The 20083-nt window shown below is 45.4% G+C and overlaps 1 protein-coding gene across 4 annotated transcripts in view; it reads left to right on the top strand.

The window, feature by feature from the left end:
* The first annotated feature begins 1044 nt into the window (after positions 1–1044).
* Ogdh (oxoglutarate dehydrogenase) overlaps positions 1045–20083 on the top strand; it is an 83883-nt gene continuing 64844 nt past the window's right edge. For all 4 annotated transcript variants that reach the window (XM_045135638.1, XM_004652908.2, XM_045135639.1 and 1 more), the window contains exons 1-2: positions 1045–1112; positions 16272–16524. In XM_045135638.1, the coding sequence (XP_044991573.1) occupies positions 16303–16524 (222 nt within the window). In that variant the 5' untranslated portion in view covers positions 1045–1112; positions 16272–16302. The remainder of the gene's footprint in view (positions 1113–16271; positions 16525–20083) is intronic.

The raw sequence follows: 20083 nt of genomic DNA, 5'->3' as shown, positions 1-20083 counted from the left end.
CTCCTATCTCTACCTTCCAAGTGCTGTGATTAAAGGCGTGCACCGTCACACCTCACTACCATAATAATTTAATGTACTGATTTGTGAGGAGATAGAATGGGCACACTAGCATCTCTTGCCACTACAAACTGCAGACATGTGCCACTTGTTTTCTTGTGTATGCATGTGGAGGTTATAAAACCACCTCAGGGTTCATTTCTCAGGCACTGTTGCAGTCTGCTGGTACAAAAAAACAAAACAACAACAAAAAAAAACACAAAACAAAACACCAAAAGCATCTTGTGGGAGGCAAGGGTTTGTATCACCATCTCTAGGGCAAGCTCCATGATGGCAGGGAAAGGATGGAATGAGCAGAGGTTGGATATCACCAGTGCTACAGCAGGTGGCAGAAGCAGCCAAACACTGACAAGGGGGAACTGGCTATAACACCCATAAGCCGGCCCCCAACCACACACTGCCTCCGGTAAGGATCTAATTCCCAAATTGCAGTCAGTAGAGGGTGGGGAGTAATCAAGCATTCAGAACTTATGTTTATGCAGGAGAGATGGCTTAAATGAAGGCAAGATCTTGTTATGCAGCCCAGACTGGCTTCAGGGTTGTAACCCTGGTGCATCTGCCTGACACGTGCCTCGGTAACAAGAGAGTGCCACCACGCTCTAATTTACCGGATTCATTTTTTAATTTTGTTTTGTTTAGAGGCAGGTTTTCACTCTGGCCCAGGCTGACCTGGAATTCACTCTGCAGTCTCAGGATGGCCTTGAACTCACAGTGGTCCTCCTACATCTGCCTACCTAATGCTAGGACTAAAGGCCTGCGCCACCACGCCCGGCTTAATTTACCGGATTCTTTCCAGTCTCGGGAGACACCACGCTCCAGGGCGGACGTGATGCGCTGGAAGTCCGTGGCCTCCGGCCCCAGGGCAGTTACCGCCGTGGCGCCGAGGGCGGCGCAACTCTATGACGTCACGAGCACGTCGCAGGCGGAGGGGGCGGGCCTCTCTCCTGCGGGGCCGGGCTACGTGCTGACGCCACACGCTGGGGCGGGGCCGAGAGTTTGGTGCCCGGGAGTGGGGTGTCGGCTCCTCATTCCGGTGGAGCTGAGCGGGAAGACAGGTAACCGGGTGCTGTGGGCGGGCTCGGTACCGTGCTGGGAGGCGAGGTGCTTGGCAGTGCCGGGGTTGTGGTGGAAAGTGAGGCCCCCGTGACCCTCGGCGCTCCGAGAGCCCGAGTGACGGGCGTGGAGCTGGACCGAGCCGGGCTGACGGAGGGCGGTCGTGGTGGGAGGGGACGAGGCCTTGATGGACAGGCACGGCAGCAAATGGCGCGCCGGGGTCCGCCTGGCGGGCGGAGATCGGCGGGCGCGGGCGGGCGCCGGGGCTGTCGCGCTGGGCGCGGAGCGGCGCTCCATTGGCTCCGGGTGTCAGGGCCTGCGGCCGCCGCGCGGCTCGGGGCGCCGGGGCTCTGCAGCGGAGGTGACCCACAAGGTCGCTCGGGCGTCACGTGCCCGCCCCGCGTCTGGACGCGTCCTCCCCGCCCGCGCGCGTTTCTTTGTCCTGCGGGAGGGCGCTGGGCAGAGCAGGCCGCCGTCCTGGCTTGGGCAGCGCCGGCAGGGGTCACGGCGCTGACCTTGGTGCCGGCTGTAGCCTCACCTGCCGTTGGTGTTGGGGTAACAGGCTGGCCGGGCTGAAGCTTGTTTTCGTTAGAAACTGCTTTCTTAGCGAAAGATGCGTGGCGTGGACCCGAGCTGTTGCCTTTCGTAGGAAATCTGTCCCTGTGTCCTTCCCGAGTTACCAAGTCAGCATCCTTTCTTTTTGCCCAGCAGGGGCAAATCACTCAAGTGACAAGTTGGCAAGAGTGTCCACTTGGTGGCCAAGCGCATAGACGGGAAGGCCAGGGTCTCACCTCGACTTCCTGAAGATAAGGTGGTTAAGGAGCATTTTACAGGATAAACGAGCGGAGTCGGCTAGGTGGGAAAAGGTGGTCAGAGCTACGAGAAAAACGAAGTAATTGGTGCTGTGCGCATGCGTAATGAAACTTCCTGGCTCTAGCACTGCAGGATCAGAAAATGGCGGCGTTAGCATCATTTGAGGGTGGAGTTTTAGCCCTTTGACGTCAGAAGGTCGTCCAAGGAACAGCTATGCAGACCCAAGTAAAGGGTCACTGGTTTCAACCACTGTTGAACTTGGTCTTCCAAGTTCCAGAAAACAATTTAGGTATGATGACTGAGATGTGTTATCTACATATAGCAAAGCTAATACAGGTGCATCCTGACCTCCAAGTTGGTAATAAAAGAGTGACTAAAGTGAAGTTCTTTTGGGGGGGGGGCGATCTTGATTTCATGACCTCCTAAAAGCCTTACTTGCGTCTGTGCTCTTTGCCCTGGCACTGAGCAGAGAAAACAGTTTTGGGGGTGTCCTTATGTCTACTCTTAAGAGTTCTGCTCTTGATAGTTCCAGGTGAATTGCTCTTAGGATCTGGTGGTAGGACAAGAGGCACCTGGGGTTCAAGAATCAGACCACTTTTCTTGCTGTGATGGCCTCCTGTCAGGAAAATATTTAACACAATTGTAGCGTTGTAAATTAGCTTAGAGTTGAATCTTGGGAAATTGGAGAAATACCCAATTGTCCTCATTTGTTTGAGAGGTTTATTTATTTTTGTTTTGCTTTGCTTTTTTTTTTTTAATTTTTATTTATTTATTTATTTGAGAGCGACAGACACAGAGAGAAAGACAGATAGAGGGAGAGAGAGAGAATGGGCGCGCCAGGGCTTCCAGCCTCTGCAAACGAACTCCAGACGCGTGCGCCCCCTTGTGCATCTGGCTAACGTGGGACCTGGGGAACCGAGCCTCGAACCGGGGTCCTTAAGCTTCACAGGCAAGCGCTTAACTGCTAAGCCACCTCTCCAGCCCTTGCTTTGCTTTTTTTGAGGTAGGGTCTCACTTCAGCCCAGGTTGACCTGGAACTCACTCTGTATAACACTGCTGGCCTTCAACTCATAGCAGTCCTACCTCTGCCTCCCAAGTGCTGGGATTAAAGGCATGCGCCACCATGCCCATTCCCCACTCCTAAAATAACTGCTCTAAGATTTATTTATTTATTATTTATTTGCAAGCAGAGAGAGAGATAAAGTATGGACATGCCAGAGCCTCTTGCCACTGCAAATAAATTCCAGATACATGTGCCATTTTTGTGCATCTGGCTTTACATGGGTACTGTGGCACAGAACCTGGCTTTGCAAAAAAAAAAAAAAAGTGCCTTTACTCACTGAGCCATCTCTCCAGCCCAACACCTTTCTTGAAAGAATTTATTGGTGAGAGAATTCATCCATCTAGTCAGGCATGGGGGCCCATGCCCCTTTAGTCTCAGCACTTGAGAGGCTGAGGTAGGAGGATCACTGTGAGTTGGAAAATGAGACCGTACCTCGAAAAACAAACAAAAAATATACATATAGAATTCATCCACTTCAGTAGTTTCTAGTACATTGTTATGTAACCATTACTACAATTCAGTTACTTTAAAAGACTAACCAAGGGCTGCAGAAATGGCTCAGCTTTTAAGGTGTTTGCCTGAAAGACTAACCTGAATCTCAGAAATAGGTATCCATAGATGAATTTTGGATGCACGGTTTATTAAATGCTAAAATTTTAACATGTTTATTATGTTTCTGTGGAAAATTGAAGCATTTACAAGCAGCTCCTTTGTACCATGTTACATACAGTGCCATTTTTTTGAGATAATTGTACAAATTACTGAGAAATTTGAATGTTGAAAATTTTCAAGAACTTGCATACACAAATTTATTAGGATAGGAAGTCCTAACAAATAATTCAGAGGTCTTGTGCACCTTTCCCCACTGCCGTTAATGACGGTCAAGATCCAGAGCATTCACAATACTACAGGATCCCTCTTGTTACATTTGTACACCTACTTTCCTCCTCCTGTCAGCCCTTTGAATCTTGATATCCAGTTCACCCTTCCCCTAATTTTGTATAACAAGAATGCCAAATAAAAGAAATCATTTGACATTTTCTACTCAGTGTAGTTCCCTTGAGGTTCATCTAGGCTGCTTGTGGTAGCAGTAGCTTGTTGCTTCCATTATGTGGGCGTACTGCAGTTGGTTTAACTATTCATCCGTTGAAGGACATCTGAGCTGTTTACATTTTTATTACAAATGAGACTAGTATAAGCATTTATGTGCAGGTTTTTATGTGAGCATTAGTTGATATTTCTCTAAGGAGGGCACTTAGTAGGTTATGGGGCTTGATTAGTGTTTAAACAGCTAAACTGTGCTATTTTATATTTGTACCAGCAATGTATGTGTGACCTAGTCCCAGTTTCTTCACAATCTTGCCAGCAGTTAGTAATGCTGCTACAGTTTGTTTTAGACATTCTAACATATGTGTGATCTGTCTCATTGTGGCTTTCCTTGGTATTCCCTATGGCTAATGATAGTAAACATCCCTTGGTTTGATTGTTCACTATTTGTTTATCTTTTTGGTTGAAATGTCTGTCTATATCATTTTGTTGGGAGGGTGGGGATTGAATTTATGGCCTTGCACATGTGGGGCAAGCGCTCTACTATTGAGCTGTATATTCCCAGTCCTCTCTCTTTTTTTCTCCCCGATACAGAGTCTCACTCTAGACCAGGCTGACCTGGAATGTAGTCTCAGGGAGGCTTTGAACTCATGGAGATCCTCCTTACCTGTGCCTCCCCCTGAGTACTGGGATTAAAGGCATATGCCACCACATCCAGCTTTACTTCTTTTTAAAAATAAGTATTTAATTTATTTGAGAGAGGCAAATAGAGAGAACACAGGCAACACCAGGGCCTCCAGCCACTGTAAATGAACTCCAGGTGCATGTGCTACCTTGTACGTCTGGCTTACGTAGGTACTGGGGAATCAAACCTGGATTCTTAGGCAAGTGCCTTAACTACTAAAGCATCTCTCCAGCCCTCTTTGTACTATTTATTTATTTGGTTGGTTTTTGAGATAGGGTTTCACTGTAGTCCAGACTGACCTGGCATTCACTATTCAATGGTGGCCTTGAACTCACAGTTATCCTCCTACCTCTGCCTCCTGAGTGCTGGGATTAAAGGTGTGTGCCATCACATCTGACTCTGCTTTTTTTAAAAAAGTACTTATTTACAAGCAGAGAGAGGGGAGGGAGAAGAGAGTCAGGGCCTCTTGCTGCTGCAACTGCTGCAAATGAACTCTAGAGTTATATGTCACCTTGTGCATCTGGTTGTACATGGTCACTGGGGAAATTAAACTTGGGCTGGTAGGCTTTCCAACCCATCACTTTTACCTACTGAGCCATCTCCCCAGTCTTTACTTTTTTTTTTTTTTTTTTTAATGAAAGAGGGAGAGAATTGGCATGCCAAGGATTCCAGCCACTACAATCAACTTCAGATGTGTGTGCCATCTTGTGTGCATGCGTGACCTTGTGTGCTTGCATCCCCTGTGCATCTGGCTTATGTGGGATCTGGAGAGTTGAACATGGGTCCTCAAGCTTCATAGGCAAGTGCCTTAACTGCTGAGCCAGCTCTCCAGCCCTCTTTTTACTTTTTGAGACAGGATCTCAAAGTTGCCAGCTGTCCTTGAACTCACTATGTCCCAGGCAGTCCTTGAACTTTTGATCCTTGTGCTTTAGCCTCTGTAGTAGCTGGACCACCAGATTCAGCTATGTTTTGTTTTGTTTTTGCCCATTGTGTAATTGTTTGGTTTTAACTGTTGAGTTTTGGGAGTTCCTTATATATTCCTGAGATGAATCCTTTTTTTTTTTTTTTTTTTTTTTTTTTGGTAAATGCTTTGCAGATATTTTCTCCTACCCTGTAGCTTATGGTTTTATCTTAACAGACTATTTTGCAGGTGTGTGTGTGTGTACAATATATATTGGATTTTTTGAGGTAGGGTTTCACTCTAGCTCATGCTGACCTGGAATTCACTATGTAGTCTCAGGATGACCTTAAATTCATGGCGATCCTCCTACCTCTACCTGCTGAGTGTTGGGATTACCATGCCTGGCAATTTATTTATTTATTTATTTTTTGGTGACCCAGTAAGTTTGGTTAGGGCTGTTTACAGGCACATGATATATAAAGGTTTATTTACAGGAGCCTGAGCACCTTACCAGTGGCTATACCCCTGAAGGAAGTGGTCCTCCTACCCCCATCAACCATCCACTGCATAGAGATCTTCAGTCAGGGAATGGTGGGGCCACATGAGCCCCTCCCTCTTCCAGGCTCAATCTTGGGCACATCTTATGCAGGCATTCACGGCTGCTGTGAGTTCAAGAGTGCATCAGCCACGTCATCTACTGGTCAGGTCCCATAAAGCTACCCCTTCTTCCTCTGGCTGTTAGGCTGTTAAATTCTTTGTCCTCTTCTTCCCTGAGCTCAGGAGGGGTAATAAAGATGTCTCATGTAGGGCTGAGCTTTCAACAGTTAGTTATTCTCAGCACTTATACCTGTTAATGAGTCTCTGCAGTTATTGCTGCCCTTGCAAAAAGAAGCTTCTCTGGCCAACAAGCAGCTCTAATCTGTGGGCATAAACAGTTATTTAGAGGGCAATTTGATAGGCACATTATGTTTATTTACCAAAACTATAGCAGTGGTTTCCCCACTAGGACCTATGGCTTTCCTTGCCATAGGCCTTTTTTCTTGTTTTGTTTCTTTTGAGGTAGGGTCTCGCTCTAGTCCAGGCTGGCCTGGAATTCATTATTTAGTCTCAGGGTGTCCTTGAACTCACAATGATCCTCCTTCCTCTGCCTACTGAATGCTGGGATGAAAGGCATGCGCCACTACTCCCTACACTCCCCCCCATGGGCTTTTTTTTTTTTTTTTTTTTTTTTTTTTTTTTTTTTGAGATAGGGTCTCAAGTATCCCACTCTGGGCTTGAATTCCCTAGCTAAGGATGACCTTGATCTTCTAATACTACTGGCTATTGCATTCATTGTGCTTTGTGCTGGAGGGGGCTTTAAGCATGCTAAGGCAGGGCCTCCACCAAGTTACATTCTCAGCCCTTAACCTATGAATCATTTGTTTTTTGAGGTAGGGTCTCACTCTAGCTCAGGCTGACCTGTATTTCACTATGTAGTCTCAGGGTGGCCTCGAACTCATGGTTATCCTCTTACCTCTGCCTACTGAGTGCGTGTCATGCCCCACCACACCCAACTCTTAAGCTGTGAATCTTGATCTTAAATTTCTAAGCATGTGGAGCTTTCGCATTGCTAGATGCAGAGGTGCTTGCTTGCTGCTAACTAGGGTTGCCTGGACGCGCTCCTTGTTACTGCTATGGTTGTGAGACTTCCCCTCCTACATTCGAAGGAGGGGTGTTGTCTCACTACTACTGGGTGGGGTTGGCTTTCAGCTGATAACGTGGAAGCAGAGGTGGGGTTGGAGTGGGTGAGGGTGGGGCTTAACTTCAGTAGAGCAGTTGTTTTAAGTTTTCCCTCATTCCTGCTTGCTCCTTTGGCTGAAGAGAACAGGTTCTGTGGCTGTTTGTGTATATACCTGCTGGCATTTCTGGGTTGCAGACTTCTCTAGTACCTAGTTTGGGGCACAGAATGGAACAAGAAAATTAGGAGTTTTGTGTCCTCTTCTCAGGTTCTGAGATCCCCAAGCCAGTCTACTTTCTTCTGTTTAATTTTGGACTTTGGTTGGGGGCTGTGTTTAGCAGGAAGCATATGCTTTATATGCTTTAATAAAGTGTTGACAAGTTGTATTGCTTTCCATGAAGATTTCATAACTTGTATTCTTGTAAAATTTGTATGAATTTTTGTATCTTTTAAATATTTTTATTTTATTTAAAATATTTTATTTATTAATTTATTTGAGAGAGAAAGAGGCAGGTAAAGAGAGAGTGGGCATCCTCAAGCCACTGCAAACAAACTCCAGACACAGGCGCCACCTTGTGCTTCTGGCTTACATGGATACTGGGGAATTGAACCTGGGTCTTTAGGCTTCACAGGCAAGTGCCTTAACTGCTAAGCCATTTCTCCAGCCCCAGTTTTTTTTTTTTTTTTTTTTTTTTTTTGAGAGGACAGACAGAGAGAAAGACAGATAGAGGAAGAGAGAGAGAATGGGCGCGCCAGGGCTTCCAGCCTCTGCAAACGAACTCCAGATGCGTGCGCCCCCTTGTGCATCTGGCTAACGTGGGACCTGGGGAACCGAGCCTTGAACCGGGGTCCTTAGGCTTCACAGGCAAGCGCTTAACCGCTAAGCCATCTCTCCAGCCCAGCAGCCCCAGTTTTTTAAACTTATTTATTAGCAAACAGAGAGAGATAGAAAAGAGCAGAGACAAAATGGGCATGCCTAGGCCTCCAGCCACTGCAAACAAACTCCAGATTCATGTGCCGCTTAGTGCATCTGGCTTTACATGGGCACTGGGGAAATGAATGTAGGTCGTTAGGCTTTACAGGCAAGCACCTTAACCATTAAGCCATCTCTCCAGCTCCCCTCCCCCTCCTTTGAGACAGGATCTTACTATACCCAGGATGACCTGCTCAGTCTGTATCCCAGGATGGCCTCAAAACTGGTGGTGATCCAACTCCTTCAGCCTTCTGAGTGCTGGAATTAAAGACATAAGCTACCACACCTGGCAATTCTTCTAGCACTTTTTTTTTTGGCGGGGATCAGGGAGGGGGAGTTTTGGTCTTTTGAGATAGGGTCTTAACTATGTATGTAGCTGACTGACTTGAAACTCATTTTATATCCCAAGATGACCTTGAGCTGGGTGTGGTGGCCCATGCCTTTAATCCCAGCACTCAGAAGGGAGAGGTAGGAGGATCACCAAGAGTTCAAGGCCACTCTGAGACTACATAGTGAATTCCAGGTCAGCCTGGGTTTACAGCGAGACCCTACCTCAAAAAACAAAACAAAAAACAAGATGACCTTGAGTTTGCAGCAGTCCCACCTACCTCAGCATCCAGAGTTTTGGGACTAAATATGTGAGCCACCACGCCTAGTTTAAAATGTACTTCTGTCTTCTCAAATCAACCTATTCAGACCCCTGTCACCTTTGCTACACTGCCATATCTAGGGAAAGAGCAGTACAGTTGGTCTCCTGACAGTTACAAAAACTTGATCTTGAACACCTTGACCTTGGAGTTGATCCTACATGAAAGCCTATAGTTGGGTAAGCTAAGTAGGCAGCTGTAATGGAGACAGCCTTCTAATGTTTTGGAAGTTAGAGTTAGTGCCATACCAAGTCAGCTAATGTTGAGTTACTTTGGAACCTTGAATTCTCAGAGATAGCATTATTTTGCTTCTCTCCCCTCCCTGTAAGTAAAAATTCTTTGAATTTTCTGAGTTTGCAAAGTGCTTTCTTGTTGGTGTTATAATTACAAAAATACATTATGGGGCTGGTGAAATGGCTTAGTGGTTAAGGGGTTTTGCCTATGAAGCCTAAGGACTCTGGTTCAATTCCCCAGGACCTGCGTAAGCCAGATGCACAAGGGGCACATGTGTCTGGAGTTTGTTTGCAGTGGCTAAAGGCCCTGGTGCACCCATTCTCTTTCTCTCCATCTGCCCCTCCCCCCAATAAGTAAGTAAAATATTTAAAAAACATTAAGAGAGATAAGAGAGAGACAGGAGTAAATACTCTTTCCACTGTTGTGCTCAGAAATCAAACATGTCAGGTCATGTTTGTAAAAATGACAGCAAGTTGTTGTCACACTGATACCTTTTCCATTAAAAAGTAAACTTTTTTTTGTTCTCAGCCTTTTGGCTATGATAATTTTGACAGTAATTTTCACTGTGTTCCTATCCTTCAGCTTATGCTTAAATAAGATGTCTTATAGCAAAGACGTTAATTCTGGAAGATTCCCAGCAAGTAAGGGAACATTGATACCTGCACTCTGTGTATATATGTTCTTATCAATGCTAAAATAATTGCAGGCATGAAGTTATAGCCATAGGTATGTAGCAAGTATTGTGTTCTGGAGTTATAATGAGAGAGCCTGAAACAAAAGATAAAATATTTTCAAATTGTTCTTTAAAATGGTTGCCTGCCAACATACAGGTGTCAGTCACTTCACTTGCTGAGAATACTGTAATGCTGTTTGCTGAAGTTTTTCTTTTTTTTGAGGGTCTCAATGCAGCCCAGGTTGACCTGGAACTAACACTGTAGTACAAGGCTGGCCTCAAACTCAGGTATCCTACCTCTGCTTCCGTAGTGCTGGGTTAAAGATGTGTGTCACCAAAACTAGCTGGGCATGGTGGCGGATGCCTTTAATCCCAGCACTTGGGAGGCAGAGGTAGGAGGATCACCATAAGTTCGAGGCCACCATGAGACTACATAGTGAATCCCAGGTCAGCCTGGATTAGAGTGAAACCCTACCTTGAAAAACCAAAATAAATAAATAAAAGTGTGTCACCATACCCATCCTAGACATTGTCTTTTTTTTTCCCCCCAAGGTAGGGTCTCACCTCTAGCCCAGGCTGACCTGGAATTCGCTATGTAGTCTCAGGGTGGCCTTGAACTTATGGCAATTCTCCCTCTGCCTCCTGAGTGCTGGGATTAAAGGTGTGTACCACCACGCCCATAATATTTAGGGAGGGAGAGAGAATGGGTGTGCCAGGGCTTCTAGCCACTGCAAACTCCAGATGTGTGCTCCCCCTTGTGCATCTGGCTAATGTGGGTTCTGGGAAATCAAACCTGGGTCCTTTGACTTTGCAGGCAAATGCCTTAACCGCTAAGCCATCCCTCCAGCCCCCACTGCTGATTTTAAATGTCTTTATTAAGCAGATGGTGTTTTACTATGTATATATAGAAAGGTATAACAAATCCAGATCCAAAGTGCAAAGTCATCATTACCAGAATTGCAGCTTGTTTTCCACTTAAAATGGTGCATCCTTCCCTGTTCCCCCTCGGAGTGCCTCTAGCACTCTGTCCCAGTGTGGCACTATTGAGAGCTCTGTAAAAGGTGCAGAGATGAAGGCAGAAGAAATAGCTGCACCACACCTATGCTAACTCTTCCTGTGTTCAGATCTGCTCCCTCCTGTCCAAAACGGAAGATGGGAAATAGGAAGTAAGGAGTAGACAGTTTATTTCTCCCATTCTGTGCTGAGGACTTACTTAGGTATTGGAGATTGTGCCAGATCTCAAGCGTTTTCAGAACATTAATAGTAATTATATCACTTCCTGAGGGCTGGATGCTTAACCTTTAGAAACAGTTTTCCTTTGGTTCTCTCCTTTCTTTTTTCCTTCATGGTGCCCCAGCTCCTTGCCCATGATCGGCAAGCACTCTTGAGCCTAGGCCACTGCATCTTGAGGCTTTTTTTTTTCCAGTTGTGCAGGTTTCTTTCAAGAAAGTGTGTTTACTGCATCTTGAAATAGATGGACTATAGCTGTCATTTTGTATACTTTGATAATTCACTTAATTTTTTCTTAGCCATAGTTTTATGTAAAAACAGCTACATTGAGATGTCACATACCATATACCCATTTAAATTGTACACTTGAATACTTTTATTTATTTATTTATTTTTGGTTTTTCGAGGTAGGGTCTCACTCTAGCCCAAGCTGACCTGGAATTCACTATGGAGTCTCAGGGTGGCTTCGAACTCACATCGATCCTCCTACCTCTGCCTCCCGAGGGCTGGGATTAAAGGCGTGCGCCACCACCCCTGGCTTGGATACTTTTTAGTACCTTAGATGATTATGCAACCATCAGCACAATCTGGTTTTAGAATACTTTCATCTTTCCCTGTCCTTGCCCCTGCAGAGACCCTCATGCTACCAGCATCTGTTTGCCCCCATTGTTAGGCAACCACTAATCCACTATCTGTCCCTATGGGTTTTCCTGTTAGGGTTGTTTCATATAAATATACCCAAAATACTTGGCCTACACTGAGTATGTATGTATGTATAGATAAAAATATGAATGTTTGGGCTGGAGGGATGGTTTAGCAGTTAAGGCATTTGCCTACAAAGCCAAAGGACCCAGCTTCTACTCTCTAGGACCCACGTTAGCCAGATGCACAGGGGGTCGGAGGCATCTGGAGTTCATCTGCAGTGGCTGGAGGCCCTGGCCCTCTCATTCTCTCTCTTTCTGTTTCTCTGTCAAATAAATAAATAAAAATATGAATGTGCATGTGTGCAGCCATAAATTTATACATGATTTTGAAACAAGGTCTTACTGTGTAGCCAAAATTGGCCTTGAACCCGTTTTCCCGTGTGCTACCTCCCAAGTGCTAAGCTCAGTAGTGCACACCACCAAACATAGCACTTTGTTCATTTTGTGTGTGTGGTATGTATGGGGTGTGCATATATATTGTGTGCAGATGCATGCCATACCTGCACACATGTGGCAGCCAGAGGTGAACATCTGGTGTCCTCCTTTATTACTCATCTGTGTGTTTCTCTGAGACAACCTTTCTCACTGAACCTAGAGCTGACCAGTGAGCCGTAGCGAGATTCTCCAGTCTTTGCTCACATAAGACTGGGGTTACTAGTGGATGTGGCCATGCCCAGCTGGTTAAGCTGTTTACAAGGTGCTAGGGGGTTGAATTTAGGTGATCTTGGTCCCTCTCAGGACTTCATGCTTCCTGGCAAGCATTGTTTTTTGCTTTTGATTTTTGAGGTAGGGTCTCGCTCTAGCCCAGACTGACCTGGAATTCACTCTGTAGTCCCAAACTGTCCTTGAAGTTAGGGTGACTCTCCTAACTCTGCCTCCCTTATGGTGGAACTAGTGGTGTGTTCCACCACGCCTGGCCTTCATTCATTTAAAAAAATATATACATAAAACTTGGCGTAGTGTCGCACGCCTTTAATCCCAGCACTTGGGAGGCAGAGGTGGGAGGATCGCCATGAGTTCGAGGCCTCCCTGAGACTACATAGTGAATTCCAGGTCAGCCTGAGCTAGAGTGAAACTCTACCTCAGGGTGGGGGGGAGTGTGTGTGTGTGTGTGTGTGTGTGTGTGTATGTGTGTGTGTGTGAGAGAGAGAGAGAGAGAGAGCAAATGGGCACAAGGCCACTAGCCACTGCAAATGAACTCCGGACACATGCACCACCATGTGCATCTGACTTAACGTGGGTTCTGGGGAATCCAACCTGGGTCCTCAGGCTTCGCAGGCAAATGCCTTAACTACCAAGCCATCTCTTTAGCCAAGCTTTTTTTCCTTTTTCTTTCTTTTGAGGCAAGCCCAATAGACTGCCCCCCCCCTTTCAATTTTAATTTTTTTTATTTTTCGACTTAGGGTCTCACTCTAGCCTAGGCTGACTTGGAATTAACTCTGTATTCTCAGGATGCCCTCGAACTCATGGTGATCTTCCTACCTCTGCCTCCCGAGTGCTGGGAGTGCCACCACACCCTCCCCCCCTTTTTAATGCGAGAGGGAGAGGGAGGGAGAATTGGCATGCCAGGATCTCCAGTCATTGCAGTTGAACTCCAGATGTGTGTGCCCCTTGTGCGCATGTACAACTTTCACACTTGCATCACTTTGTGTCTCAGTCCCTACTTTTTAAAATTATTTTTATTTATTTATTTGACAGAGAAAGAGGGAGAGGGAGAGAATGGGCACTCCAAGGCCTCCAGCCACTGCAAATGAACTCCAGACACATGCACCCCTTGTGCATCTGGTTTACATGGGTCCTGGGGAATCAAACCTGGGTCCTTTGGTTTTGCAGGCAAATGCCTTAACCACTAAGCCATTCCTCCAGCCCCCCCCCCTTTTTTTTTTTGGAGGTAGGTTTACACTCTAGCTCAGGCTGACCTGGAATTCACTATGTTGTTTCAGGGTGGCTTTGAACTCATGGTGATCCTCCTACCTTTGCCTCCTGAGTGCTGGGATTAAAGATGTGTGCCACCAGGCTTGGCCCCTAATTTTTTAATATTAATTTTTTTGACAATTTTATACATGTACAAATGTGTTACGATCATACTCACTTGCCATATCTTCTTTGTCCTTCCACTGAACTCCTCAGCTAGTTCCCCTTCTACCTTGGTATGGTTTTTTTTTGTTTGGTTTCTTTTGTGAGCCATTGAGTTTAAGTAGGGCTGCTTGTGAGCATGGTAAGGGTGGTGTTTATTGGATCATGAGCAACTCACCAGTGAAAATGTTTCACCCAGTCCAGCAAACCTTAACTTCCAGTACACTTCTGAGGGTTGAGGCCTCCTGGTGAATCCCTCTACTTTTATTGCATAATAGTATTACATTATATGATTATATCACACTTAAAAAAAATCTTTATTTGAGAGAGAGAGAGAATGGGTGCACCAGGGCCTCCTGCCACTGCAAACAAACTCCAGATACATGCACCACAGATCCATGTGCCACCTTGTGCATCTGGCTTACGTGGGACCTGGGAAATGGAGTCTTGAACCAGTGTCCTTAGGCTGCACAGGCAGGTGCTTAACTGCTAAGCCATCTCTCCAGCCCCAACTATATCACATTTTAATTATATATTTGTCAATCCATCAATACATTTGAGTTGTTTCTTTTGGGGGGGGCGTTGAGGTAGGGTCTTACTCTAGCCCAGGCTGACCAGGAGTTCACTATGTAATCTCACGGTGGCCTTAAACTCACAGCAGTGCTCCTACCACTGCCTCCCTAGTGCTGAGATTAAAGGTGTGTACCACCATGTCCAGCTGTTTATCTTCTTTTTTCTTTTCCCTTCCTTCCTTCCTTCCTTCTTTTTTTTTTTTTTTTTTTTTTTTTGAGGCAAGCACAACAGACTGGCCTTTATTTTATTTAATGCAAGAGAGTGAGGTAGGGGGCAGAGAGAATTGGTACACTAGAGCATCAGCCACTGCTGTTGAACTCCAGATGCATGTGCCTCTTTGTGTGCATGTGTGACCTTGTGCCCTTGCATCACTTTGTGCTTTTGGCTTATGCAGGACCTAGAGACTCAAACATGAGTCCCTAGGCTGCACAGGCAAACACCTTAACCGCTAAGACAACTCTCCAGCCCTGTTTCTGTTGTTTTGAATGATGTTGCCATGAAGGTTAATGTAGAAGTTGTTGTCTGGCAGGGGGCTGAGGAGATGGCTTAGTGTATAAAGAGTTTGCTACGTAAGTGTGAAGACAGGAGTTCAGATCCCCAGCACCCAGGGCTTGTCTAGAATGCAAGAAACCCTAAGTTTAATCCTTGGCACAATGCACAGCACCAGTGCAGGGCATGGTGGGGTAGCAGTTTGCCTGAAATCCCACACTCAGGAGGTGGAGGCCAGATAAATCCTTGGACAAGCTGGCTAGCCAGACTCTCCAAATCTGAGAGCTCTGGGTTCAAGTGAGAAACTTCCTTTCAGTAAATAAATTGGAGAGTGATCGAGGAAAATACTCAATTTCAGCCTCTGTCCTCCACATGCATGTGTACATGTTTTCACCTGCACACACGTGCTCATACATATGCAAATACATACATGAATGTGCAGCACACATGTGCAAAACATATTTGTGTGGCAATACAACAATAAATCTTGAGCAGCTTTTTTTTTTTTTCTTTTTGATTTTTCAAGGTAGGGTCTCACTCTGGCTCAGGCTGACCTGGAATTGGCTCCATAATGAATTCCAGGTCAGCCTGGGCCAGAGTGAGACCCTACCTCAAAAAACCCAAAAAAAATATATGTGTGGGGGCTGGAGAGATGGTTCAGCAGTTATGGCACTTGCCTGCAAAGCCTAATGATTTGGGTTCAATTCCCCAGTACCCATGTAAAGCCAGATGCACAAAGTGGCTAGAGTCCCTGGCACACCCACACACACTCTGTGTCTCTAACTGTATCTCTCTGCTTGCAAATAAATATTTTTAAAAGCACTTAATTCACTATGTAGTCTCAGGGTGGCTTTGATGAACTCATGGCAATCCTCCTAGCTCTGCCTCCTCAGTGTTGGGATTGATGGCATGATTAAAGGCATGCGCCACCATGCCTGGCTTATCTTTTTTCTTCTTCTTTTTAATGGCCAGAGAGAGAGATGGAGGGAGAGAGGAAGGGAGGAATGGACGTATGAGGGAGCTTCTTGATACAGATGCGTATCCCTGCCTGTCCACCTCATTTGAGGCAGGATTTCTCTCTGTCGATCTCACTCTGCTGTTCTTTTCTGCTTTAGCCTAGAGCCTCCCCAAAATTCTGTCTACATCTCTAATCTTACTGTTAGTCCACAGGGATTACAGAAGCCTGTTACTGCTTCCAGCTTTTTACAAGGGTTCTGGAGAGGCTCTAACTTGGATACTTGGGCTTGAGTGGAAAGTGCTTTATCCACTGAGCCATCACCCTGGACCCCTCCTATAATACTTTTTAAAATTTTATTTTTTGCTTTTTTTTCTACAGGTTGTTAAAGACCTCAGGACAAAAAAAAAAAATGTTTCATTTAAGGACTTGTGCTGCTAAGTTGAGGCCAGTGACGGCTTCACAGACTGTTAAGACATTTTCACAAAACAAACCAGCAGCAATTAGGACGTTTCAACAAATTCGTTGCTATTCTGCACCTGTGGCTGCTGAGCCCTTTCTGAGTGGGACTAGTTCAAACTATGTGGAGGAGATGTACTGTGCTTGGTTGGAGAATCCCAAAAGTGTACATAAGGTAAGGCTCACAGGCAGTCCCCACGTTGAGTGTGCTACTCTGCTGCTCACTGGCTGCCCAGGTAAGTATATGCATCCTGAAGAATCGGTGGGCAGGCAAGCAGCCAGAGCCTGACTAACCAGTGCATCGTGTGCATCAGGCCCATTGTGGCCTCAACAGGAACCACAGCCTTCTTGTTTGTGTCCAGCAATAAACACCAGGCTCAACGATACGATACGGGCTCATGGGGCATCGTGTGTAACGCTGCAAGGATGTGAGGAAGCACAAGTGCGGCTCTGAAGTGCATGAAGAAGCATGAGTGTGGCTCTCCAGGGTGCTCCTGTGCACAGCCTGTTTCAGGATGAAGCCTCTAAAGAAAACAAGAAAGTCTGGAAAGCAGGTGTTCCTGCATCTTGACTCTCCTGAGAGAACACTTTTTATGTGATACTGTTTTAAAGTAACCTCATGTAATTACTGTACAAAAATGGTCTTTCATTTTGAGTTTTAAAACTTTCTATTGACAACCTCCATATATATACACACACAATATACCATGATCATAATCCCCTCCTACTTCCCTCCTTTGTCTCCACCCTTTTTTTTTTAGCTTTTTAAAAATTTTTATTTATTTATTTGAGAGAGGGAAAGAGGTAAAGAGAGAGAGAATGTGTGCGCCAGGGCTTCCAGCCACTGCAAACGAGCTCCAGATGCATGTGCCACCTTATACATATACATCTGGTTTATGTGGGTCCTGGGGAATTGAACTGAGTTCCTTTGGCCTTGCAGGCAAGCACCTTAACCACTAAGCCATCTCTCCAGCTCTGTCTCTATTCAGTTTGCCCCTGAATTTTTTTCTTTCCAACTAGTCACTGTTCTATTTTGATGTTATTTTCTCCCCTCTCCTATTATACAGGTCTTGTGTAGGTAGCATTAGCCACTGTGAGGTTATGGTACCACGGCGATTTTGTGTCTGGAAGACGGTATTGAAAAACTCTCTTCCCCTTCCTTTGGATATAACATTTTTTTTTTTAATTATTTATTTATTTATTTGAGAGCGACAGACACAGAGAGAAAGACAGGTAGAGGTAGAGAGAGAGAATGGGCGCGCCAGGGCTTCCAGCCTCTGCAAACGAACTCCAGACGCGTGCGCCCCCTTGTGCATCTGGCTAACGTGGGACCTGGGGAACCGAACCTCGAACCGGGGTCCTTAGGCTTCACAGGCAAGCACTTAACCGCTAAGCCATCTCTCCAGCCCTGGATATAACATTTTATTTTTATTTATTTATTTATTTATTTGACAAAGAGGGAGGGAGGCAGGAAGGGAGAAAGAATGGGTGCACCAGGCCCTCCAACCACTACAGACGAACTCCAGACATGTGTGTCCCTTTGGGCATCTGGCTAACATGGGTCCTGGGGAGTCAAACCTGATTCCTTTGGCTTTGCAGGCACATGCCTTAACTGCTAAGCCATCCCTCTAGCCCTACATTTTTTTCTTAAATAATGTATTCTATTTATTTGCAATGGAAGTGAGAAAATAGGCATGCCAGGGCCTCTAGTCTCTGCAAACAAACTTCAGATACATGCGCTACTTTGTGCCTCTCTGGCTTTATGTGGGTACTGGGGAGTTGCACCTGGGTCATTAGGCTTTGCAGGCAAACACCTTAACCACCATATATATTTTTTGTTTTGCTTTTTTTTTGAGAGGTAGGGTCACTAGCTCAGGCTGACTTGTAATTCACTATGTAGTCTCAGGGTGGCCTTGATGAACTCATGGGAATCCTCCTAGCTCTGCCTCCTCAGTGTTGGGATTGATGGCATGATTAAAGGCATGCGCCACCATGCCTGGCTTATCTTTTTTCTTCTTTTTTTTAATGGCCACTTCTTCCTCAATGGTTCCTGAGTTCTTGGTAGAGATATTTCAGTTAGTGCTGAAAACTACCATCTCTTCTTAGCACTTTAATGAGTTTTGAGTCTCCCAAGTGGTCACCACTATCTGAAAAGAGAAGCTTCTCTAGCTGAAAGTGATAGTAGTGTTAATATATGGACATAACAACTATTTTAGAGGCCAGTTTGGTGGGCATAATTTATCCATGTAGCAAACACCACAGTAGTGGTTTCCCCCTAGGACTTAGGACCTCCTCATCTATCATTTATCAGTCTGTTTATTTTGGTATCCTCCAGTAGAATTACATCTTCTGTTTGTATTAAAAATTTTGCAATTAGCCAAGCATGGTAGTTGCACCCATTTAATCCCAGCACTAGGGAGGCAAAGGCAGGAGGATCACTCTTGAGTTCGAGGTCAGCTTGGTACTACAAAGTGAGTTCCAGGTCAGCCTGGGCTACAGTGAGACCCTATCTCGAAAACAATAAAAAAATTACAGTTATCTTAAAGTTGCCACTTTACATTAGTAAAACTTTTATTTTTTTTTAATTTATTTATTTATTTAAGGGAGAGTGAATAGACATGCCAGGGCTTCTAACCACTCCAAATGAACTCCAGATGCATGTGCATGTGGCTTACTTCGGTTCTGGGGAATTGAACTTGGCTCCTTAGGGTTTGCAGGCAGGTGCCTTAACGGCTAGGCCATCTCCCCAGCCCCCATTTTATATTTGATTTTAAGCTTTATAGTATGTGCATTCATGCTCTGTTATGTGCATGGTTCTAAAATCCAATCTAGGGTACTTTCTCCTTTAGTCATTTATTTTGGATATCTGCATGCGAGTGTATGGGTGCTAGTGGAAGTCAGAGGACAACTTTCCGGTGCCAGCTCTTGCCTTCTGCCTTGTTTGAGACAAGGCCTGTGATTGTTCACTCTATTTGCCAGGCTACCTGGTCCACAAAGTTTCAGGAAAATTTCTTGTCTCTGCCTCCCATCCCATCATAGGTGTGCTGGGATCACAGAAGCCCATCATAGCTTCTGGATTTCATGTGAAGTCTAAGGGTTTGAGAGCTCAGGTACTAATGCTTGCTGACAAGGCTTTGATCTACTGAGCTACCTCCCCAGCCTCCTAGCCCCCCAATCTTATTTTGAGGAGGCTTGCCTATGTAGCCCAGGCTGTCCATGAACTCCTGGACTCAAAATCTCCTCCTACTTGCAGTAGCTAAGTAACTAAGACTGTAGGCCTGCACTTCCATGCTTGACTTTCATGCTTTTTTTTTTTTTTTTTTTAATGTGCTGGGGGTCAAACCCATGGCCTCATGCATACGAGGCACGTCCTCTACCACTAGAGCTACATCCTAAAATCATCCCATTTCTCTCCTTCCCTTGATAGGATCTCACTCTAGCTTAAGCTGTCCTGGAACTCACTGTGTAGCCCAGGTTAGCCTTGAACTTAGGACAGTCTTTCTGTGGAGGGTTAGTGCTAGAGATCGAACCCAGGACCTTGTGCTTGCTAGACAAGCACTCTACCACTGAGCCAAATTCCAGCATTTCCCAAGCTCCTTTTTCAGTATTTATGTTTATTTGTAGTTGATTTTTTAAAAATTTTTTTAAAAAATCCCATGGTAATTCCCTGTGTAGTTGATTTTTTTAATGAATTTATTTGTAAGCAGAGAATGAGAATGGGTGTGCCAGGGCTT

Source organism: Jaculus jaculus, chromosome 16 (assembly GCF_020740685.1).
Source record: "Jaculus jaculus isolate mJacJac1 chromosome 16, mJacJac1.mat.Y.cur, whole genome shotgun sequence".
Taxonomy (NCBI): domain Eukaryota; kingdom Metazoa; phylum Chordata; class Mammalia; order Rodentia; family Dipodidae; genus Jaculus; species Jaculus jaculus.
The sequence above is the reverse complement of the archived record's forward strand: the minus strand, read 5'-3'. Positions and strand labels throughout refer to the sequence as shown.